General features: G+C 34.4%; 4 protein-coding genes across 8 annotated transcripts; 1 reads left to right on the top strand and 3 right to left on the bottom strand.

Moving 5' to 3' along the window:
* Positions 1-442: 442 nt before the first annotated feature.
* LOC106400074 (14.7 kDa heat shock protein) lies at positions 443-1,301 on the bottom strand. Its single transcript, XM_013840486.3, has 2 exons — positions 1,146-1,301; positions 443-1,008 (listed from the first exon to the last, which is right to left on the bottom strand). The coding sequence occupies exons 1-2, from the start codon at positions 1,219-1,221 to the stop codon at positions 572-574; spliced, it is 513 nt and encodes a 170-aa protein (XP_013695940.2). The 5' UTR covers positions 1,222-1,301; the 3' UTR covers positions 443-571.
* Positions 1,302-4,011: 2,710 nt separating this feature from the next.
* LOC106401997 (nuclear intron maturase 2, mitochondrial) lies at positions 4,012-7,556 on the bottom strand. 5 transcript variants are annotated; one of them, XR_007326021.1, is made up of 4 exons: positions 7,417-7,556; positions 5,107-7,331; positions 4,722-4,778; positions 4,012-4,480 (listed from the first exon to the last, which is right to left on the bottom strand). XR_007326021.1 is itself a non-coding variant. In XM_022706167.2 (3 exons), the coding sequence occupies exons 2-3, from the start codon at positions 7,314-7,316 to the stop codon at positions 4,775-4,777; spliced, it is 2,214 nt and encodes a 737-aa protein (XP_022561888.1). In that variant the 5' UTR covers positions 7,317-7,331; positions 7,417-7,556; the 3' UTR covers positions 4,012-4,774. The 5 variants fall into 5 exon arrangements, 2 of the variants coding, with proteins under 2 accessions (XP_022561888.1, XP_022561890.1); XR_007326022.1 differs by having other exon boundaries at positions 4,012-4,645; positions 5,107-7,542; XR_002660050.2 differs by having other exon boundaries at positions 5,107-7,542.
* On the top strand, positions 4,126-4,674 carry LOC106401998 (pectinesterase inhibitor 12-like). The gene has a single exon (XM_013842629.2). It carries the CDS (start codon positions 4,126-4,128, stop codon positions 4,672-4,674), a length of 549 nt encoding a protein of 182 aa, XP_013698083.2.
* An 872-nt stretch (positions 7,557-8,428) lies between the features above and the next one.
* LOC106416508 (lysine-specific demethylase JMJ706) lies at positions 8,429-13,239 on the bottom strand. Its single transcript, XM_048762412.1, has 11 exons — positions 12,646-13,239; positions 11,668-12,043; positions 11,288-11,444; positions 10,991-11,210; positions 10,817-10,870; positions 10,653-10,732; positions 10,273-10,550; positions 9,785-10,180; positions 9,357-9,691; positions 9,025-9,261; positions 8,429-8,926 (listed from the first exon to the last, which is right to left on the bottom strand). Exons 1-11 carry the CDS (start codon positions 12,646-12,648, stop codon positions 8,717-8,719), a joined length of 2,346 nt encoding a protein of 781 aa, XP_048618369.1. The 5' UTR covers positions 12,649-13,239; the 3' UTR covers positions 8,429-8,716.
* Between the last annotated feature and the right edge of the window lie 11,843 nt (positions 13,240-25,082).

The following is a 25,082-nucleotide window of genomic DNA, read 5'->3' as shown; positions in this document are numbered from 1 at the left end:
TTCAAAACTCTTTTACCGTGGTTTAGAACCGGGGTTTATGAATGCGACAAAACAGTGAAACGAGGCAACCTCGTCTCTCTCTTTATTTCAAAACTTTTTTACAGAACGATCATGAATGCATGCTAGAGGCTGCATCGCTGACGTCAATGATTCTCTTAGGTTAAAACAACGAGCTGTCACTTTTTTTACTCCCTCCTTATTTACTTTTCACATACGACAAACAAAAGTTAACAATGCAAAGCAACATCTCCTTTCCTTGTTTCTGTATCAAATTCTCTCTTTGTAACAACCGTTTTTAGATGTTTTGCATGGTCATCTTGGTATTATTTTAAAATCTATATGTTCTGACGACAATTTAAAGTTTGTTGTTTTAAATAAAACACTAATTAAATACCTCGTTATAGACTCGAAGACATGTTTTTGATGACATTTACGTAGAAGAAATTAAAAACACACTTAACCATAAACGATAAAGATTAACAATTTAACACAATTTACATAGAGACACATTTATTAAAAGCCAGAAATGAAAATAAGAAAGTCATAGAGAAGACTAGACCATAAACCCTAGCTAGACACCATAACGAGAGGCAAGTGCCACGACACACGGAGATAAAGACAAAAGACGTACGTACGGGCACACATCAACCATGTCGTCTCCTGTGATCTTGACGTTCAGCATCTTCTCAATGGTAACCGCCTTGGCATTCACGCGCTGGATCTTGGGAACGGTGATCCAGAGGACTCCGTTGACAAGCTTAGCCCTAGCTTTGTTCATATCGTAAGCCACTGGATCGAACACCATCGTGCCTCCGTATTTGCGTCCGTCGTAGCGGTACTCGGGCATGTCGGGTTCGTCGGCGAAGAAGTGGAGGTTTTTGCCGTCGATCCAGTAGACGAGGCTTGACACGGTGCACCCAGGCGTGTCTATCCTAGCAACGCGTGAGGTCTTCGTCTCCTTCAGCTCGTACACAGACTGGTTACCGCTTTTCTGGAATTGGTTCCTCGCTACAAGACATAGACACAACAAAAACGTATCCATACGACAGATCAGTAACTGAATAAAAGATTTGTTAACAGATAAAAAGATAAAATAACAACTTTTGTAAGCATAAATTAATGTGTTGAGGAAGAAGAAGACGTACGGATTGGTGGAAAGTGTTTCGGCCAGTCTTTGTGGGAATATCCTGGGCCTCCGCCGGAGCTGCCTCCTTTGTTCATCCTCGAAACGACGCTGTTTTAGCTGTTTTTTCTTTTGCTTTTGGAAAGTGGAGTGTGTAAAAAAAGCGAGTGTACAAGGATAATGCTTTACTTGCTTTATTTATAGCGGCAGGGGAGACTGAGATTGTAGGTTTGGAAAGGCTTCGAGTAACCTATCATGGGCCTAATAAGCAGCCCATTAAGTTGATCTCCAGATGCGCCTTTCAAAAAGTATAAAAATTATAAGAGCATATTTATCCGGGGTCCTTAGTGAGGTTCTTAGTGCGTGGTCCCCCACAAAACCCTTGAAGATCGGTTACAAAAATTACTAATTAAGAACTGATTTTAGTGAGTTTCTTACACTGTTCGCGGCCCCCACTGACTCGTGGCGGTCCGCGATTGGTTTGCTTTTTAATTTTTTTTTTTTTTTTAGAAAAAAAAGACCTAAGAAACCCAAATGGATGTCTTAGGGATAAACATGGTCTAAACTCGTTACTTGCAATTTAGTCCAGTTTCAAACACCTTTACAACATCACTAATTTAGTGGTGTAAAAAATAATGAAAAATAAAGGAGAAAATTACAACCAAAAACACATTTCATCATATCAATTACACTCAAAGACACATTGAATACTAGACACACTTTTTAGCTGCAAAAAGACTTTACTATCCTTGTACTACACCATCTCTAGTTTCTTCTAAACCAAATTAAAGAAAAAAAAATGAAAAAGCTAATAGAAAAACATAACAATTTATCTTCTTCTTCGTTTCTCGATTTCAGATTCCAGATTAAGTAAATGTGAAAAAAAATCAAATTAGATGAGAAATCCACCGGTCTTTTGTCTTTCAACAAGACTCAGGCTCCTCCTCCATCACAGGACATGTCTCTCACCGAAAATAATTGTCGTGGTTTCGTGTCTGTAGAATTACGCAGCGTACACGAGAAGCAACGATAGCGTGTGTGGCAGCCACGGAGGATGAGTTTAACCAAATCGGAAGGGCAAAGAGAGAAAGGAGTGTAGTCCATGTACTTGTAGAGGTCAGGGTTGTTATGTTGTTATGTCAAGCATAAGCTATGAGGATAACTTAGAGTAGATGAGGAGATCTTACGACGCGGAGGAAGAGACGGTGGAAGGCTGGAAGCAGTTGAAATGGACTTTTCTTGTTGGTGGTTTGTGAGGTGGTTGATGGCGGTGTGGAGCTGACAGAGGAGGTGGTCAGGGACAGAAGGGACAAAGGCCAGTGAGGATTTAGATTGGAAGAAATTGGTGGTGGAGGAGAAGTTGGTTGTAGCTACCATGGCTATTACTAGAACCAGATTCAAGCTTTATGGATTTGAACGGAGGAGATTTGGAAAGTTTAGTGAAGTCACAGAGGAGAGCGAATTCCAAAATCCAGCTCCGGTGACTAAGGCAATTAATCCGTCAAGAAGGTTCGAATTGAGACTGAAGTTGAAAGCAGTGAGCTTTTGAAGCTTGAGCGGAAATCTGAGATTGTGGTGGAGTCGCTGAGGAGATCTGAGTTCCGACGAGACTAATTATGGTGACTTAGGAAGATGGTTATGGATATGAAGATGGTGGATACTAAGGTGGTTGCACGAGATGAGGAGATGGTGGTGGATACGGTGGAGGTGGAAGACGGAAGAGTAGGGGGGATACAGAGGTGAAGATGGTGGTTGACACCAGAGTGGAGGCCATGGTGGTTATGGATACAGAGGCGATGAATACGAAAGTGGATACGGAGGTGGAGACTGTGGTGACGATAGATACTGTAAATGAGGTTGTGTGGTTATGGATGTGAAGTTCGTGGTTACTGACTTGGAAACATCACGTCTGTCCATACATCCCCTTCCCAAACATTATGTATGCTTTTGTAATATATGCGGTTTCTATGTCTTTTATATTATCAAACATTATGTATGCTTATCAAGTTAAGTTATTTGGCATATTCATTGTATCACATTCATACTATATGTGCTAGAAACTTTGTATCTTTTGTACCCTAACCACAACAATCACGTCCACAACAATAAAAATGCGTCCTAACATACACGCCTAACCATTATTTTCTATCCACGACTTTGTAACCACCATATCCTAGCAAAACACACCGTTTAATTTATTAACATAAAAGGAAATAACTAGTTTAATCGTTGCTTCCTTCTAAAAATAAGACATGGGTATTTTGGTCTCAAATCTACCAAACCGTACAAGTAAAGTGTGCTAAAACCATAATGTGTCTTTTGCTGCAAAGAAAAGACGAAATGTGTCTTTTTATGTAACCTTCTCAAAATAAAGAGAACATTCTGATCTCAAAAGTAAAGATAATTTTATTCTTTTTTTCTATTTCACAATTAATTGTATTATTAAAAAATATCATAATATAATTGTGATTTTCCTGGTAAAATACAATTAAGGTTGCTATTATCATATTATTATGTACTGAATACCGAAGATGTAAAAATAATAAGAAAAAGCTATAAAATTATTTAATAGTGAGGCGCAGTTCATCCGAGTCCTGTGAATAGGTCTTGTTATTACAGTCAAGACAGAAAGTCCATCTTGTAAAATGTAGCTTCTCAATTACTTCACAGAAATTATTATAACAATACACAGAGCTTTATATAAGAAGATACTAATTCAAATATTTAATCAACATTTATCTACTATTTATTTTAAGTTCAAACATAAAAGGCAAGAAACAACGGAGTACACAGTAAAAGAGTGATAATAGGCAAACGACGTAAGCGGAGTGGTAAAGCGTGACATGAGCACTCTACAAAAAAGGCCACTGTGTTACTTACCAATCACATTTCACGGAAACATCAACCATATCATTTTTTTTAAGTTTCAGTAATTAACTTTCTCCAACAATCGATTCTTCTCATTACAATCTCCTCTGCTTCTCTCATAAAGAAAAAGAAAAATGAAATTCTTGATTAACCTTGCTATTATGTTCTTTCTCCTCATAAACATTTTCACAGCAAACACACAATCTCTCATTCAAACTTGTTGCAAGAAAGCTGCAGCTAGAGACCCGAAACTCAGACTCGATTTCTGCATCAAGTCTCTAGAAGGGCACCAACGGAGCAAAACCGCACAAAGTCTGGGCGAATTAGCCACGGCCTCGATGAAAAACGCTGGGAAGAGGTCGAGGAGCTTGGAAGCAAAGGCTGACAAGATTCTCGAGGAGAAGGACTACGGGAAAAACAGTGTTCTCGGAATGGTAATCAAAGACTGCGCCATGATTTACAAAGACAATGCTGTGACCTTGAAGGAAGCTGTGACAAGCGTTAGAGTGCGTGATTACAAAACAGCAATCTTCGTTATGAGTTCTGCACTGAATGCGACGAGATTTTGCGAAACTAGATTCGAAACAAGAGACCCGCCTCGGATATCTCCGTTTACAAGAGATAACGAGTTTTTGACTCAGATGATTCTTATTCCTTTAGATTTTACAAAAATGTTGAAATGAATATACTAAAGGTGTAGTTTTACCATATAATAACCTTGACAATGTACCTTATAGAGTAATCACTGTAGAAGCAATGCTCGTAGCCTCTATAGCCAATGAGTTATCTGCATACATTACAGACCACAAAAGCTTTAGTTAAACCGAAATGTTTCTAGCTATTGATAAATTTGGTGCTTATACACTACATTTTCCGGTTTAGATACATTACCCCGGTACTTAAGTTTGTACAATCCGGTCAAGCAAATCCAAACCGAAAGAAAGAAAACCTTTATCTTTCAAAATCTTTTGATCAAATCCAAAATTGATACCTAAGCCAAATCTAACCAAAGCAAATGATACTATTTCATAAACCGAAAACAAACCGGTTCAGAGACCTACCAAGCCGTACAAGTTTCATAGAAGAGTATAACGCAATAGTTTCTGTTTTCTTACATGCGTGCAATGTGAAGCCCATCGTCGTTATCTTCATCATCTTCTTCTTTACTCTTCTCTTCATCATCATCATCAATGTCACGGTTGTAGTTACTTGATGACCCCAACAAGAAAGGTTGATCCTTAAGAATCGAAACCTGATCCATGGGAATAGCATTTCTCTTATAGTTCCACACCAACATCGACGTGTAGTCCTGAGGAGAAACTAGCCCATTCTCTCTGATAAACCTCTTCTGCTCCTCCAAAGTCTTCGGCTCATCGAGCGTTAAGTACTCCATCAGAAACTTCTCGTGCTCCGGCCTCCAGTTAGCCGGAAAAGGCGAGTAATCAGTCTCAGGAACAAGAGACATTCTCGTGTAAACAAGCCCATCAATAGACTCAGCAAGTCCCATTCTCAACAGATTGTTATACTCCGGAGACAAACCTTTCTTCTCCTTCAATGGACGGCTCAGATTCCTAGAAGCTCCTTTATACACTTTGGCTCGTGACCTAAGCTTATACTTTGCAGCATAAAGCTTAGCGAGCGAGCCACGGACGATATAAGAGCAAAAATTCACAATCTTCTTCCGGTTATCAGCAAACCGGTACCACTCAGCAACTGTAGTCAGAAACTTATTCATCTGCGCGTTGGTATGAGCTTGAGTAGCGTGGAACATTCTGAAACAAGGCTGAGGATCAGGATCACGGTCTCCTTTTATAAAGTTCAGCTTCCTAAACTGTTTGATACACTGCTTCAAACTCGCTGTAACTGACAAAAGCGTCCCGACACCTTTCTCGCTTATGATCTTCCCACCCGTCGCGGTATACCTCAAAGTCGGATACACGACACGACGACACAGAACATGATCAAGAAACATGATACCTTTGGTTATATGCTCTATAGGGAGATTCTCATTATCCAGCCTAAGCATATACTTCTGATCAACAAACTCAATCAGCTCTTTCCTCAACGTCGCGGCATCAGCTCGCGGTCCACGGACTCCTATCAGGATATGACCACCGTACCTAACGTAATCCATTTTCCTCGTCTTGTCAGGACCGCTCGTGGGAACGAACTCAGGCCACGAAGTGTTCCCTTGATCATTACCTTCTCCTTCGGGGCTGTTCCATATAACGTCGCTTTTCGAAGGACGGTAAAAGTCTTTAACTTTTGCCTCCATGTAACGGTCAAGCTCGTCGAGACATACGTTAACAAGAAGAGGACTCAGTATCCCACAATGTCCCCACTGAGGAGACTTGTTAGCTTCTTCGGGAGCGAAACCGAAGAAAGTCTCTAACCAGTAAGGGTCAGGCTTAGGCTCATCATCAGCCAAGACGCGTTTCTTCTGATACTTTCTCTTCTTCGTCTTCTTCTTCTCCTCTCCTTCCACCTTACTCGTTGTTACAACGGGAGTAACCAACGCGGATTTAATCAAGTCGATGACTTTCTTATCTCTAACGTCTCTCATCAGAGAACTAACCACAAACCCAACTTTCATCCCATCCAAAACCACGCTCAAGTCCCCTTTCACATACCACAAGTAGCCAGCAAAGTTCCTACGAATCACTCTCAAAACAGTATGCGCCGTCCTCCCGGGGCGAAACGCGAAGGACTTCTGAGAGAACCGGGACTCGTAAACCGGTTCAAGAATCATCAGCAGCACTTCTTGAACTATCCTGTCCTGGAAGGGAGTAGGCTGCGTGGTGGTTAAGATGGCTTTGATCTTGCGCTTGGATAGAGACTCGTAGTCGGTCTTGTCACGAGGGGATTTGATGTAGAAGTCGAGGCGAGCTCCCCATTTGAACCGGTCGTCGAGGACGGAGTTTCTGAGGGCTAGGAGATTCTCAAGAGCGGATCGCTGGATGGAGCTGCGTGGGACGTAGGCGCCGAGCTCGTCGCAGGAGACTTTCTGGTAGGCGAGGACCCAGAGCTCGAAGCGGCGGAGGTAGGAGGTGAGGTTGGTGGAGGTTTTGAGAGGGTTTTTGAAGTTTTCGAGCCACATGTGGGAGCAGAGGGAGACTCCGTCTTCTTTGAGGAGGTTGGTTGGGTCGTCGGGATCTGGGGGTTGTTGGCGTTGGTGAGGGGAGAAGTAGGAGAGGGAGCGGAGGAGAGTTGGTGGAGAGATGTTGGGTTTGGGATTGGTGAAGGAGAAGGAGAAGACTGTGTTGCTGTAAGGAGAGGAGTGTTTGAGCCATTTGGTAGGGCCTATGATAGAGAAGCTTCGACGCATTTTTTTTTGTGTGTGCTGGGAAATTTATGTGACTATATGATGTTAGGATGATTGAGGAGGAATCAGAGATTCAGAGGGAGATTAAGCGAGAAGTTCTTACAGAGATGAATTAATCGGAGGATTGATGGAAGAAGAAGAAGAAGCTTCGTCTCCTTCGTCTTCTTCAAAGGAAATGGTGGAGGAGACCGGTAACCCTCGTTAAACCCCAAAGCACATTATGATTCGCTCAACAAAAGCTATTACAGGTGTGGGCAAATGAATTGGGCCTTTTGTTAAAGGCCCAATAGTTGTTATTTCCTTTTCTCAACTCAAACCCAAATTGTTTATTTTATTTCCTTACAATTGTGAAATTAAATAAGTTTTATATGGTAGGCTCGATGATATTAGCGAAAACAAGTTGTCATAATTGTTAGCTTCTACGTTAGTTAACAACTATCAGTTGTATGTCAGTATATTATGTGTATCAAACGAATAGTCGAAATCTGCATCTCAAGAATTTGTTTTAAAACTTAAGAAAATATCGCATCATCATCCGGATATGGTTAGAAGCTTTGGATTGCCGTCTCTGGGAAAATAAATTGAATCTTTGCGTTTCCTAAGAGATGAGACGTAACAAAATTTGGGAAATAAAAGAAAAACCTTTTTGTTGACAGTAATAACCAACAAGGTGTGTGGACTGAGCAGCGGTTCCCCTTGTCGAGTTATGAAGTCTCTGGTTCTTGGTCTTATCGATTGGCATGCGAGGCAGCAGCGATAAGTGTGGTTTGGATGTAGAAGTGGAGGTTATCGAGTGGCGGTCTATGGGTAGCAGCGGTAATTCTCGATCATTGGCTTTCCCTCAGCTTTAAAGTCTATTAAGTTTTCTGTTCTTCTCCTGCGTAGATGGTAACCGTTTATTTGGTTCTATGTCGGTGTAGATGTATGTTTTTTTTAAGTAATTCCAATGTGGGTTTAAGTCACCCCTAGTGTGGGTTCTAGTTGCCGTTTCCAATGGGTTTTTGGTTCTGGGGCTATTTTGTTTTGCCGCCAGCTTTTGTAAGGATATTGATATTTCGATTATAAGGATATTGATATTTCGATTAAGAATGTATTTAAATTTGGGAAAAAAAAAAAACCAACAAGAAAAATAGATGTACAGCAGAACGAACAAGAGAGTTTTAAAGGTGTACAGATGTAGACAAAGAATCAACGATTTGGTAAAATCCTATAAAAGAAACCAACAGTGTCGGCTTGGTTAATGATTTCCTTTTTGTTCTGTTGCTTCTTCTCCCATAATAGCAAAAAAATACTAAGAAAATCAGATACTGAATATTTTGCTTTTCTAATCCTTTTTTTCCCTGTATTGTTAGAGATCAGCTTTTATAAAAAATGTAGTTAGGCGGAGGTATTGAACTGTCACGTTACGGTCTTATTAACCCTTTCACTTTCAGACGTTTAAACCCACCAACAAAATGATTTTCATTCTTCATCCTCACGTAACTTTGCTGCTGGTCATGAGTTTTTTTTCTGCTTGAAGTTCCTAACAGTTCTTCTCCTTGTCTGCTAATACTACTGCTACTACTACATCTTCTTTCGTGGTACTTGTGCCATTTCTTCAATCTTTTATGTTCCTATTCTCATATACAAATACGCGAAAAAGAATCTCAAGAGTTGTACAATTTACGATGACTGTCAAAAGTAATACTAAACATGATGTGAAATTCTGTACCGGATGATGGTCAGAGTCTCTTGTATCCAGAACAACTGTTCTGTTCTCCAATTTCAGTGAAGAACGCCGTTTGACTCTGAAACCCTCGGAATCAGAACCGTCACTTTCCTGATCCGCAACTAGTTGTGCATCTTGTACCGCAGAGAAGAACCGAGTTTTCTTGTTACTGATGCTGCTTGCTACTTCCTCTGAGTGCTTAGACTCACTACTGCTACTACAGTTAGCTCGTCTGTTTACCTGCTTTTAGAAGAATACAGAGAATCGAATATTAGAAAGAAATAAAGAGACTGTTAAACTGTGAGTTTGTTGTGAACTCTTTGTCAGAAACTTACGTGTACAGCACTTGTAGAGCATTCATAATCATCAGCCACTGAGGAGATACATGAAGCATTTGCTTCGCAGCTCATGACAGGATTTCCAGGTTGCAACATCTCTACATCGGTATTGAAGTCAAAGTATATAGTGGAATACGGTGAGTATCCGTCGACTTCTGCAGCTGGAAGTGTGATTGACGATGGATATGTGTATAACTCTTCACCAGTTGCGATCATATCTGAAACTCCATCTTCTTTCTCGAACTTCTTTGCAGCAGTTTCCAGGTCTTCAATGTTATCCCTCAAGAAAAGAGTACGTGTTGTTCCGCATGGAAGGTCAAGCTTTTTAACATCTACACAATGATACAATAACACCGTCAATTAAAAAAAACAATAGCGAAGTTTTTACGTGTTCACGGAGATAACAGAGAAAAAAAAGCTTTTACCATGACGGAGACATACGGGGTGTGAGTAGCAATGGCAGTTAATAAACGCCAAATAGCAATCACGTTTACACAAACTGCAAACGATGGTTCCATATGTATTCGAAACAAGGCCGGTGCACAATCCTGACTTCACTAGAGACCATCGAGCCACATGAAGAAAACGAATCAGGTGCACAAACGCAGTCTTGATGCTTCGTTGTCCTGACAATTCCGTAGGTGTAATATCCAGATTCTCGGGTTTAGAACTTGAGTTTAAAAGCACTGCTTCCTTACAAATCAATTCTTCATGAGGAAGCAGTGGCAATCTGTTAAGATGAGCATAACGGCAACTAGCAATTGCTCCAAACGGAAACCAATCACCCATCGCAAAGTTCACTGCCTCACCACAATTAAAACCTACAAAAATCACAATATCAGTTGTCTGTGTCTGCGGTATCAATTCTCAGACCTATAAAACTGTATTGTAGTTTCAGAACAAAATGTTTTACCATGGCTGAACCCAGCATGATAAGCCCTGGGGAATGTGACGATGAACTCTCCAGGGTTTTGGACAGCCTTGTATACAGGCACACCATGATCCAACAGAATCTTTGGTGGGAAAATAGTTGTCTTCCCTAGAAGCACATCAAAGGCTCCATCCTCTCCATCAGCCGACAGAATATCATCACTGTACACCTCCTCTCTAACCACCTTTTCAAATTTTAGAGCTGCAGAACCTGGAATCCCATACCAAGTTTTTGATGCTCCACAATGCTGATAATTGATGCTGTTTTAAGTAAAAAGGTACGAAAAGCCAGATTAAGATACTTAGATGGCCGTCCTTAGTAGCCTATATACTTGAGCTAAACTTTATTTTAACTGTTGTTACCTGTACAAGTAATGGTCTTCAACATGCCAGGCAAACATACTAAACAGCATTCCGATGTAAAGCATCGGTTCAGTGATTCCCTGAAACAAGTAAATCCAAGTAAAAAGACGATAAACCGAAACTTATTATGTGACCACAATATAACTGTACGACTTGTAATATACCGGAATGGATGTTTCAAGAAGGCGCAGGGTAGACTTCGGAAGCCTTGAAACTTTCTGTAAGCAGAGAAAGAAAAGACATATAACTATCAAATAGGTACAACCGAGCTAATGTTTCCCTTAATGCTTAACCAGACACAAAACAATAGAGAAGCTAAAGTTGAAGTAAATAAATACATTCAAGTTCCATTTGCTGCTTCCTAGCGGGTCACCTGGTGCAGATGAAAATGCGCTACCATCTACATCACACGCATACTCAACTGTTTCAGTCTTGCCACAAGCAATTTCCTTCCAGAACTCTTTCTCCAAGAATGAGTCGGGCAAAGAGCCACCACTGCAATATCTACGTGCAAATACCTTGTTCGCCATTTTCTCATATTCGCGAAATGTATAATTCCTGAGAAGTTTACAAATAGTCAGATACAAAATATAAGGTGAAGGTGTAGAGATAATAATTCAGGGTTGAATAATAACCTCCCACTCATGAAGAATGTAACTTTATCATCAGAATCCCACTCAGCAAGTCGAAGGGGTTGTACTCTGGTAGTGAACTCAAAGTTGGATTTCTCTTTCATCAACACAGCGCCTGCAGGAACTGTTGCTGTCAAAGGTGATATGATCTTACAAATACCTGAAAAAGACAGAGGCAGCATAAGCAATTGGAGTGATTACAATAAAGCTGCCATGAAGGGGTCAGACTACTATATTGCCTACTACACATTAGCACATGTTCTGTCCATTTAATACATTTGCTAATATTAAAGAGAACACCAAGCAATGGGTTCAACTAACAGATGCAGCCAATATATTAATGAGCAGCCATAATTCTTGCCTATTGAGATTTTAGTTTTTACCATATTTTGAAGCTTCTGGGAAGATCTTCTGCAAATAAGTCAAAGGATCCTCAAATTCGTCTTTTGTTGGTCTGTAAACAGGACACTCTGGAAGCCTCTCGGTCCATTTCAGATCATTTGCATCAAACTTTTCCACTTTTTCCTTCATCAAGCCACCCTTAGCAGTAGATGGAGGTGCTGTGGCAGTAGAAGTTACTCGTAATCCGATTCCACTTGACGCTGAAGATGGTCTCAAAGCATCACCTCCACTTCTAGCCATTGTGCTGAAGCCTACTATTTCATTGACAGAGCCTGATCTCATTTCCTGAAACCGTTTACGTTTCAGATATTCTAACCCATCTTTAACCTCTTTCGACAAGCAACTCCTCCTTTCGGCCTGGCAAAAACCGGGTGTCAAAAAGCTTTCCTCGAGATACAACATCAAAAGTTCAACATGCATATAATGAGAGTCCACTATTCACACTAAACCCACAATAGATGCAAAATATTTAACTCCACAAAAGCTAAGTAGAAACGGTCAACACTTGAGAACTTTTAAAAGTCATATTAAGCGCTTTCGCTCCCACATAACGCCTTATCTCTTTGACCAAAGAACCTGACCAGTTCAAAATTCAACACCTTCGAAGAAAGCGAGTCGTAAACCATCGACAGCTTCCTCTACAACACACAAATGTTTGACCTATAGAGAGAGATTCGCCGCCATTTCAACAGACCACAGAGCTACTCAAATCACAAGCTCACACGTGGATTTAAATGGAACGAAACGTGTAGGAGATGATCATCCAATGAAGATGAAATCACGAAGCAGAGATAAAATAGACGAAACCAATTCAAATTAAAAAAAATGTAAAACCTAACCTCGATGAAATTCGAGCAATGTCAGAGATCTCATCTAACAGCGAAATTCACGAGAAATTCAAGGAAAAACAGATGGATAGAAAAATATTCACGACGGAGAGAATTGATTTAGAAGCTCACCATAGCATTCCGTAACCCGTCGCCGTAAGCCACCGTTTCCCCCCTCGGCGGATTAAGAAACCAACTGCAACAAGCAAAGAACAAAACGAACAGAGAGGTAACCCTAGATCACGATCTCGAACCGCGGATTCAATACAAAGCCTGGCATGCAAACACGGCGAGCCACATTCTACGAAAGCGCCGCGTAACGAGCCAGGGACCGAGTCAAACGCGGGGATCCGAGTCGCCGCGTGTAGCCGAGCCAAGCAAAGCAAATAGTACAATCACCACCACATACACTATCGAAACAGAAGGAAGCTATTCTCTACGAGAAACAAAATCTATTCGCCGGAATGGAAAACGGTCAGAGGCCGGAGGAAATAGGTTTTCCGCTGCGTAGAGGAGAGAGAAGCTGAAGATGCTAAAACACTAAAAAAGAGGACCAATAGATAGGAAGAAAGTTGGAAAACCGGAAAATTTGTTAGGAAAGTATTATATAGTTTCATTTCATACTCCGAAACGGGGAAAACGGCTAATTCATACATCAACACAGTCCAACGGTCCCGATCAGTACATAAACACATAAGCTGTGCAAATACATACATGAACACGTAGTTAATTCAAATCTCATACACGAACTAACAAAATTCGGTTTTTGCATACATTGACCAATTATCCGTTAGTCAAACGTAACGGAATCTGAGCTGTCCGTTATATACCGCTTATGTGGCTTTTTACGTTTTTAAATAATGAATAAATTAATAAAAAAAAATTGAAAGATGGTTAGTGGGGGGGGCATTGAACCTGGGCCCGAGCAATAACCATCGCATGCTAAACCATTGTGCCAAAGCAAACTTATTGTTTATAGTCCCGAGTGTTTCCTATTTATACCTAATCGATATTTCATTCACATATTTTTTTTTGTGGTTGACTTTATATCCAAATTGTTCAGAAAAGATACTAATCATCCAAACAAAATGAAAAAAATATTCAAATATTTTTTTTTGTTTTTTCTTTGTGGAAGAAATAACCTTTTTATATATTCAAAAAAAATAAAATAATAATATATATTATTAAAAAGGGGTTACATACATTGAAGTTGTTTCTACCTTTACTATATTTTTGTGATATAGAGATCGAGAGATCGTTCTCTTGTTGAAATTTCTAATTTCCTCTTGTTTGAATTTGAGTTTATATGCAAACACTTATATTTCTAACGTTCTCTTACAATTACTGGAAACTGAAAAAAAATTTACTCATAATTTAAACAAGAGCAAATTAGAGATTTCAACAAGAGAACTAACTAGTTCAAAAAGAGAATTGATATCACTAATGTTTGAATTAGTTTTGTTTTGTTCAATTTAAGCTTGTAATTGACATTTGAATTTTCGTTTATCGGGTTGATTATTAAAAGTAAATATTATCTTTAAAAAATAGAGATTCACAAAAAGATAATAAAGGTAGAAGACAACTCCAATGTACGTAACCCTTTTTAATAATATATATTATTTTATTTTATTTTTTTCGAATATATAAAAAATGATTTCTTCCACAAGAAAAGGAAAAACAGAACAAAAAAGTATTTGAATTTGTTTTGGAACTATTTGGATGATAAGTCAAACATGGAAAAAAAAATATGTGAATGAAATATCGGTATAAATAAGAAACTATTGGGACTATAAACAATTGGTTCGGTCTGGCACAATGGTTTCATCTTGTGATGGATATATCTCAAACTGGGGTTCGACTCCCCCTCTAACCTTCTTTTAATTTTTTTAATTAATTTATTCATTATTTAAAAACGTAAAAAGCCAAGTAAGCGGTATATAACGGACAGTTCAGATTCTGTTACGTTTGACTAACGGATAATTGGTCAATGTATGCAAAAACCGAATTTTGTTAGTTCGTGTATGATATTTGAATTAACTACGTGTTCATGTATGTATTTGCACAGCTTATGTGTTTATGTACTGATCGGGACCGCTCGACTGTGTTGACATAGGAATTAGCCGATATCCCCACCGAAACGTGTAAACTTTAGTGGCCACCGTTAATTTAAGAATAAAAGGTGGGTCGGGAAGGTTCCGATAGTATATTTTAAGGTATTTATTTAATGAAGGGATCTCTTTGATGAAAGCTAACGTTTACCGTAATTGTTGCGGTCGTAATTGTTTTTTATTGGTCGCCAACTCAAAAATATTCAACACAGATCACCACTGAGAAACATCAAATTAGTTTTCAAACAAAAAAATCACAGATAATCAAAATAATACATTTAAACAAAATAGTAAATAATTATAAACGAAAAAAAGAAAATTAGCTAAAAATATTCAAAAATATGGAAGCAACAAGAACTAGGATAAAATATTAAATAACATAAAATAAATTGACAAGTAATAAACATAAAATAAGTATAATATAAGAAAATACAAAGATATTATTTCTAATTTACTGTTTCTGATTTTTTCACGTTTTAAAAATCTATATTGTTGATAATATATGATGTTTATTTGCTTTTGTTATTTTTGATATTTTATAAGTTGTGACTGTTTATAATGATTTCAGTGTCACTAAAGTTCTTTTCAATACACAAATACAATAAGTGTTTTTATTACAAATTCAATTTTTTTTTTAATTTGACTATTACTATAAATAGATTTTAATCCAAAATAAACGTCCCAAAAATAAAAATATGAAACAAAAACATATTTAATACATTGATGACCAATATGAATATTGAAGCTATATAATTTATAATATTAGTTTTAAATTTATCTAATTTAATAATTTGAGATTTGTATAAAATAAATATTAAAGCCAAAATTTGTTAGGTATATATATATATTAGTCGGCACAAGGGACGGCCTATCATCTAGTATCAAATATGTCATAAACTTTCACTAGCATATGTTAAATTTATGTACATGCTTTCTTTTTAGAATTTTTATTTTATCTGAATTATTTTGAATTTTGTTTTAATTTATTAATAATTTAATATATTTATTCATTTTGATTTATTTTATTTATTTATTACATTTATTTCTATTTTTTATTTTCTTTTGGAATTCAATTTTGAAATTTTTATTATTTTATTTATTTTTATTATTTTAACTAGTTTTTCTTATTTTAATTTTTTTAAAAAGCTGAGACATCAAACATTTTTTTCACTGAATGAAAAGTACGGTTACGTTTTTACGTGGTAAAGAAATAAATTAGTTTCAAAGTTTAATGTGTTAATAAAACGTGAATGTTTGAGCACCAAAGTTTAAAACGTTACATTTTTACAATTTCATGGTTTAACATGAGATTTTTCCAAAAACTAGGGGACTATCCGAAGGAAAGTGGTGGTTGTTAATGTTAAGTGGTTCAACAAAACGCTCTAAAAAAACCCCTTAAAACGGCGTTTTCCATAACTTGTTCGCTGCAAAAGTGAATCAGTGTGATTACAGAGGTGTTTTTTCTTGTCAGCAATTTACGGAGGTGTTATGGTCATTAGACAATAGAAAGTCGAAAGGTGGTGGCACTTCTTACTGTCTATACACGTGGCAAGTGTCTCGGGAGGACAATTGTTTTCTTGGTTTCTGTGTTGGTGATGTCACCGGAATTTCCGTTTCCGGGTTAAAGCTAATATGCCAACAGAAATACATTGGTCCATTGTTAATTTTCTTTGGTTTAAAATAACTAGATGTGTTAAGGTAGGGTTCGGTACATGGTTAATACTTGCTAATTTTCAGGTACTTGCTATTTAGTTTAGTTCGTTCGAGTTGTTTGATTTATTATTTGTATTTTGACTTGTTTGAATCAAGTGCTCGTTCTATCAAGTATTCAGAAAAAAAAACTAGTACTTCCATCCCCTTGTTATTTGTCAAAATCAAATATTTATCTATAAAATATTTGATTACTTGCAAGTACTTGAAATAAAAATACATAAAATAAATATTTTTAACGAATAACAAGCACTTTTAAGTAACATGCACTATTTAACGAGTAATAACCACCTAGTATTTAATTATTGGGTTATTCTTGGATTCATCCACTAAGATGAACTTAGAGGTTCACCCACCACTAGAATTTGATTATTTCAAATTCGATATATTTTACAAAAGGAAACAAAATATTATCAATTTATATTATGTTTTTAAAATAAAAAGGTAAAAAAAATAGTAGTTACCGAAAAAATATTTTTTTAAAAAATATTTTTAAAATCGTCAACAAAACACTAAACCCTAAATCCTAATCCCTAAACCCTAAATCTGAAACCCTAAACCCTTGGGTAAATCTTAAACTCTTGGATAAATCATAAATTCTAAATCAAAAACACTAAATACTAAAACTCTAAACCCTAAACCCTTGAGTGTTTTAGGGGGGTGTAGTCAATCTAAATTTTGAAATGATTTGATTTTTAATGAGTTTTTAGATAATTTTAAGGAATTGCAGAGAATAAAATAATTTTTATTAAACCACTTTACAATATCACCTAAAACCATGAGATTTGAATTTGAATTTTTTTTTAATTAAGAAACTTCACCCAAACACTCTAAAATCACTTGAAAACTTTAAAACTCCACAACTTAAAATCTTTTCAATAACCGTAGATTTCATAGTACTTTATAAAATGTCAAGTTCAATAACACTGGATTTTAAATGAGTTATTAAAATTCATGTTTCAATAACAGTGAATTTGTCATTTTGACACAAATCATCTAAAACTCTCAATTGAATACACACTCCTTAGTGTTTAGTGTTTTTGATTTAGAGTTTAGGATTTTTCCAAGAGTTTAGAGTTTACCGAAGGGTTTAGGTTTTAGGATTATGATTTAGGGTTTAGTTTTTTCCTGACGACGTTAAAAATATTTTTTTTTTGTAATTACTACTATTTTTATTTATTTTTATTTATTTTTTTATTTTAAAAATATAATATAATTTGACAATATTTTGTTTCTTTTATAAAAGATATCGAATATGAAATAACACAATCTTGTTGATTAGTGAATATAAGTGAACCAAAAATAAGTCTTAATTATTTGGTATAACAAAGGTTTTAAAATGCGGTGGATTTGAACGCTTACTCGTCGTTCTAAACCCTAATCAGCAAGTAACCGTGGCGTTTTGCACAAAATCCAATAAATCAGATTTCAAATAAAAATTAACTTCTTCCTGATTTACAAGTTTAAAATTATGTGTTAAGTTCAAAATCTGTTACAATGAGCAAAAGCTAAGAAAAATGAGTTAAAATGGCCAAATCGCGAGAAAAAAAAAGCCAGATTAAAAAATAGGGTTTCTGTTTGACAATAACAAAGGAAGAAGATGAGGACATTATCGTTTTCATGTTCATTAAGGAAAAGGAGAAAAATGGCCAAAATACCCATTGTACTAGTGAAACATGCGACCTCTTAAGACAATGGGTTTGCGAAAACCTGCTGGACTACGACACATTTTAATGTTTACTATTATACAAATAACTAGGATAAAATCCACGCCTTGCGCGGAATTAAGTTATTATTTTTATTATATTTTGGAGAATGTAACAATAGTTTGGCTTCATTTGGATTAGGGGTGTTCAATCCAGATATCGGGTTGGTTTCGATTCTGTTCGGTTTTTTTCGATATTTTGGTTAGTAAAATATAACTACTCTTCTAAATCCATATTTACTTTGACTTTAGTCTTTCACATACTTTTGAAAGATTTCAACTGGACAACTAAATTGATCAGCCAATCTTGTTGCTTTAAATCATTAGTATATATATATATATATATTATTTAGTTTGAATATTTATTAAATAAAAATTCATATGCGTTATATTTTATGATCATTTGTAACTTATTATAACAAAAAAAATAATCTATTGATCACAAAATTTTTAGAGTGAGAATCTTCAAATTTCTAATAATATATAGACGTTTTGAAAAATTCAAAATATAACATATAAGAAAAAATATAAATGTTTTTATTATATATTTAATGTGATTTTTTTAATATCTTTTAATAATATAAAATTAAAAAAAGAACTAAGATATAAAAATTGTTATCAAATATTTATTATTCATAATAATTAATTTTCACATATATGTTAATCATATTAGGTAATTTCGTAGCTTTTATTTAAGGAAAGTGCAAAACATTTTTTGGTATGTTATTTATCAATTCGATAGTTAGTTTAATAAAAAGTGTAATATAAGTTAAGATGGACCAACCTATTTTTCTAAGAATAGTATATTTTATATAGTTATTTATTAAATAAGAATTTATAATCATACGGTTCTATGATCATTCATATCATTTTATAACAAAATATTTAAATCATCGATAACAAAATTTTCAATCTGAAATCTTTAATAAGTTTATAATTTATAAATGTTCTTGAAAATTCATTGAAACTTTTAATATTAAAATATTTATGTAATCCTATGGTATATAGTGTTTAATCTATATATATATATATATATATATATATATATATATATATATATATATTTATTTTATTATTAAATGATATTTTTTACTCATATGGTTTTAAAATCATGTGTATCTTCTTATAATAAAAATGTTAAACCATTGATCATTAATTTTTAACATAATAATTTTAATAGTTTTAGTCATTTATTGTCGTTTTTAAAAATTCAAAATATAACATATACGAAAAAATCTAAATTTTACTTTTATAGCTAATTTGATTGTTTAATTTATTTTAATAATATAAAATTAAACAAAAAATGATGGAGGAGATATAAATTGTTATCAAATTTTTATTATTAAAATCATTAATTGTCATATATATATTAGTCATTTATGGTAATTCCGTAGGTTTGATTTAAGGAAAGAAAATAACATATCATATCATTATATCATATAGTTTGACCAACTTATGTATCTAACAACATATAAAAATCGAATGTGGACCTACTTATTTTTCAATTGAATGTAATTGACTATCTAATTGAGTGCATTGAGACCTATTTTAATTAATACAAAATTGAGGTTACATCTTTTCAAAATAGGGGATAATACCAAGAGTACAAGCTTATTCATAATTCTACTACTTAATTCTACCACTAAAAAAAACAAGAGTACAATCATATTCCTAAGCCAACGGAATATACGTAACATGAGAATTCCAATTGAGACCCATAGTGATAGTGGCAGGTATCAACGGGTCAGAGTGATATACACGACCTGCCGCGTCAACACCCCTAGGGTGCATATTCCCAATCTGGTCTGTCCAAGAGTCAGAAACGAGAGCTTGCATCTTGACGAAAAGACGGGTTGAGGCTTTGGCTTCATCAGCGTTCTAGCAGGTCTGATGAGGAGGAGAAGGAGCAGCCCTACTGGAATGAACACTCTTTGCGGTACTGCAAATAGGCTGCTCCTATGTGTGACCTTATGAGCCCCGAGGGACTTCCTTTGACCAAACAAAAGACCATCAAATCTCCCCACACACAGAGCAAACATCTTCTCTTTAAGGACACCAACGCACCGGTACCGGAGCTCGTTGTCCACAATATATTGCTTAACCCCCAGATTCTGCTCGGGACATAGACAAGCCCTTACAGCCGATGGAAGTTTGAAAAAATGCCACTCAAGAGTCAAGAGCCTCGGTCAAACGAACACACATCCTCCCAAGAGACTCCTGCGAGCTTCCGAAGACTAACTCCAAAGTATACTGGGTCTAGAAGGGAAAATGAGTTACCTTTGCACCGGTTCTGCTTCACGTGCTACCTCACTCACCCCCACTCCTTCCAGATATGAGTGACAAGCTCATGCAGGTCCGGCTTCCAGATCTAAGAGAAGATAAACAGAAACCGGAGCCACACGCCATTTCCTCGTCGATTAGAGCCGTCAGAACCAAGATAAAACAATCGACAGAACTCAAACACCGAACCCTAAAAGCCGACTCAACCCGGAGCCGTTCCTTCACACGACTTGCCGGTCTTCCAGGTCCATCGTCAGCCCACCTTGTTCCTCTCCGCTGCGGTCAGATCGAAACAAAGACCTCCGATAAAGTCCAGACCACCGAACATCTCGTCAGGAAGAGAGAACGCCACCGAGTAGAGCAAAAAGAAAATGAGAGATTAGAGAAAGGGAGACCTCCGACTCTGGGAAAGGGCACCGGACATCGGGGGAACCTCTTTCTTCACTAGAGTTTCTTCTAGTGCGTTCGAGAGAAAAGCCTCCGTTTTTTTATTCATTAAAAAAAAAATAAACTTTTTCGTGCGTGTCCTAATTAGATGCAAGTATTTGGGAACTTGCGTTAGTTTTGAATGTAACTATTTGTATTTCAAAGACGCACGGTTATACCTTTTTCTTTTGACAAAGCCGTACTACACAAGGTGGTAGCAACAACCAGTTTTTTTTTTTTTTTTTTTTTTTTTTTTTTTTTTTTTTTTAACTCTGGTATCTGGGCAGCCACGTTCCCAACTATCCCCTGTAGGGGGTCTAGCGCCCCAACGGAAAGGATGTTAAATCCGCTGTGGCCGGGGCTCGAACTCGTGATGGCGGACATCTCAGCCGAGGTTCCTATACCACCAGACCACGAGACCCGGTTAGCAACAACCAGTTTTTCACTTTTTTGTTATGTATACGTGTATATGACAATCAAGAAGAAAATGATTTTTTTTTTCCCAAATATTTGAAATAGAGCAATTTTAATATTTAAGAATTGTTTACTCATAATTATTATTCAACAAAGAGTTGATTACGCAAAATTAAGGATGAAATACTGTTATCTAATAAATAGAAAACTAATAGTTTCTGTTCGTTTCTAACCAGGGGCGGACGCAGGAAGGCGTTGGGTGTGGCCTGTGCCCCACACATAATTTTCTTTTTCCTTTAATAGTTAACATAAAATTTATGTCGATAACCTTCATCTAAGCAGATAACCTTCATCTAAGCATTTTGTACATTGCATGCCCCATACTAAATGAGTGGCTGGATCCGCCCCTGTTTCTAACTGTTGACTAATTTGATATTAGTTTTGCACAGCCATTGATTAGTGGAAGAATAAATATGCACACACAACATTTGATTATTAAATCTGTTGACTGCATATACTTGAGGTTATAAAAATTTAATTGTTTATTTATGTTTTATACTATAAGTTTTAAAGTCAGAAACACCAATCCTATTCAAAAATATCTTAGTTAAAAAGATTTTCAATTTAAATAAAACCAATATATAAGATACATACCCATCTAAAGAGATTTTTGAGTTTTCACAAGGATGTGTAAATGTACCATATTGCTGATGTACATGATATTATCGTAAAGTAGAGATCCAGTTCATCTAGAGGTGACCTTATAAACATCAGGTACATGAGTGTTATATCTAATGTTGATAATATTGGATGTAGCTTACACGAATGGTGGTCAGTATAACATTCTAAAAGATTCTTAATTGCAATGTTTTATCTATACTATAATTAAAAGGAAAAATTGTTTTTTAGGCCAAAAAATGATAACTATGAGTGTTATATCTAATGTTGATAATATTGGATGTAGATTACACGAATGGTGGTCAATATAACGTTCTAAAAGATTCTTAATTGTAATGTTTGATCTATACTATAATTAAAAGGAAAAATTATTTTTTAGGCCAAAAAATGATAACTATGTCAAATTAGGTTAGTTCATATTTTGTACCACTTTTGCTTCTAATGCCCTTTAGTATTTTTGAAAATAAATCAAATAAATATTTTTACAAACAAAACAAATTTGGAAAAATAGTAACTACCGATAAAATAACTATATTAACTTAGTGGTATTTTTTTCCAGCTCTAAAAAAGCTTAAATCATAATTTCAGATTCTGTTCTACAGAAATTAGAATTGGTGTTCTATCGAAGTGGAAAATGAAATCCATTTTTTCATTGAATCTGCTATGTTTAGAATACGTGATCTACGTAAATAATGTAATCTAAAAATATTTCGAATATACATTTTGCGCTTAACCTATCGCTCTAAAATCGGTAGAAATCAGAATCCACACATTATTATAAATCTAAAATTGTAGAAATCAGAATCTATACATTACTATAAAACTAAAACCTGTAGAAATCGAGTTCAAACATGTTTATTGTATCTATACTATTATTTGAGAAGTGAATTTGCTTACTTGTCATCTTCTCCATGAATTTTACTAAATATTTTAGTAAAAACAGTTTTCATAAATATTTTATCTATATATATATTTGATATTATCTTATTTATTATTCTATAAAAAATTCTTAGGTTAATCAATGATTTCAAATAAATAATTTTAGTAATATTCATATTAGATAATAAATAGTTTTAAGAAAATTATGATAATTATCTACACAAATATTTTATGTTATCTTATTAATATTATATAAAATATTATTCTCTTATATGTCATGAAAGGATTATATCAATATTTTTGGTATTAAATATTTTTAGATTTTGTTAATATAAATTCATCGATAGCATATACAGTTTATTATATTAATTTATATTTATTAGTGTTTAGTTTAAAAATACATTTTCTTTTTGATAAAAAAATACATTTTCTAAAAATTGTAAATTTTGCTAATATGTGTTACCACAAAAGATCATGTTTATGTTCAACTGATACAAAAGAAATATTATATTACATGTCCTACGAGAAACATAAAAAAAACAAACTTGCTAAGAAAAATAGATGAATATTGCTGATGGTTAAAAAAAAAAAAAAAATAGATGAATATTTTAAACCATAAGATATATCCTAAACATTTTAAAAAAGTAAGATATTTTTGTATACATTGTGTTGTTATTCGAAAATAATATTTTCTATTAAAAATTAAAAATTAAGATAATTTTTTTTTTATAATTGAATATTAATTAAACAAAAACATTTATATAAAGATATTTTATAAAATATTTTTAATATGTGAGTGTTTTAAAAAAAATGACTCAGTAATAATCATATATTTTGATGGAAAATTATTTAATATAGAAATAATTTGATGTTTAATTTAAACTTTTCGAGATATTTGAATTAATAAGATATAAGCTAATAAATATTCGTAAGACGATTATGCCAGCATGTACAGACAAAACACCTAATTCCACATATAGTAGAATACAGATTTTACAGATATGTATAACCAGGTCCGAAAATATGGGAATAAAATATTTAAAAATATTCAGTTTTCATATGAAAAATTGTTTTTTTCAAAAATTGCTTTATTTAAAAAAATCTTAATTATGAATTATTTCAGTTTCCCTATATAAATATTTTTTAAAAAATTAACAATATATTTTATTATAATATTAAATATATCTAAATATATTATAATTATTTATTAATTGTAATTACGAAATTAAAATTAAAATTTTAAGAACATTGTTGCTATTTTGAAAATAATTAGCGTAATGAGACATAACACATATGAGATTAGTCTAATAGCACATACTTATCATTTTTTTGCCTAAAAAAATAGTTTTCCCTTAAAACAATATCTATCTATACTAATAAAGCAGAATCCCTACTATGATTCTGTCCTTAATTTTCTAAAATAACTACAATGGCATGCCATTGCCATATTTATAAATTACATTATTAATTGATATTGACATTTAAAAAGAACCAATTGTCTTGAGGTATTTAAAACAAATCCTTTTGAGATATACGCTAGTCAAAATAAGGGAATATTTCCCAAAAAGAAAAGCAATAAATCATATATATTTTGATCTTCTTCGTAACGAATCGAAAATGGTGAATGAAGAATTATATACTCCCTCCATTTTTTAATCTAAGTCGTTTTAAAATTGTGCACATAGATTAAGAAATCATTAATTTTTTATATTTTCTAAACAAAAACATCATTAATTATTTACCTAACCACAAATCAACCAATAATAAAATAGAAAGTATATTATCATTGATCATATAACATTAATTGTTAATAAATTTTACATAGAAAACCGAAAACGTCATATAATTTGGAACATAAAAATTTCTCTAAAACGACTTATATTAAGAAACGGAGGGAGTATGAGATAGTATATCTAGGATGATTGTATTATCCCCTATATATTAATAGAAAAACATTTAAAATGTTATAACCTGTAGTTTGTACTAATTAAAAAAAGCGTTCTGCTGAGTTGTCACGTGATTAAAATATTAATTTTGCTTACGTGGCGGCTTGAGAATCAATTGAGAATTTTGTTACTCCAAAATTAAATTACTAGAGAATGTTATATTATATAGTATGTCCATTATGGACCATTCATTTATCAAATTAAAATTATTATATATTATTTTCTTAAATAAAACCTACGGAATTACCTAATGTGATTAGAATATATGTGGCAATTAATTATTTTAAATAATAAAAATTTGCTAACAATTTGTATACTTTCTATCACTTTTGTTTAATTATTTATTATTATAAAAATTACACAATTACATTAATCATATAATAAAATTTTAGATTTTTTTTGGATATGTTGTATTTTTTTAAT

This window comes from Brassica napus, chromosome C7 (assembly GCF_020379485.1).
Source record: "Brassica napus cultivar Da-Ae chromosome C7, Da-Ae, whole genome shotgun sequence".
Classification (NCBI taxonomy): Eukaryota; Viridiplantae; Streptophyta; class Magnoliopsida; order Brassicales; family Brassicaceae; genus Brassica; species Brassica napus.
This window is presented reverse-complemented; position numbering and strand designations above follow the sequence as displayed.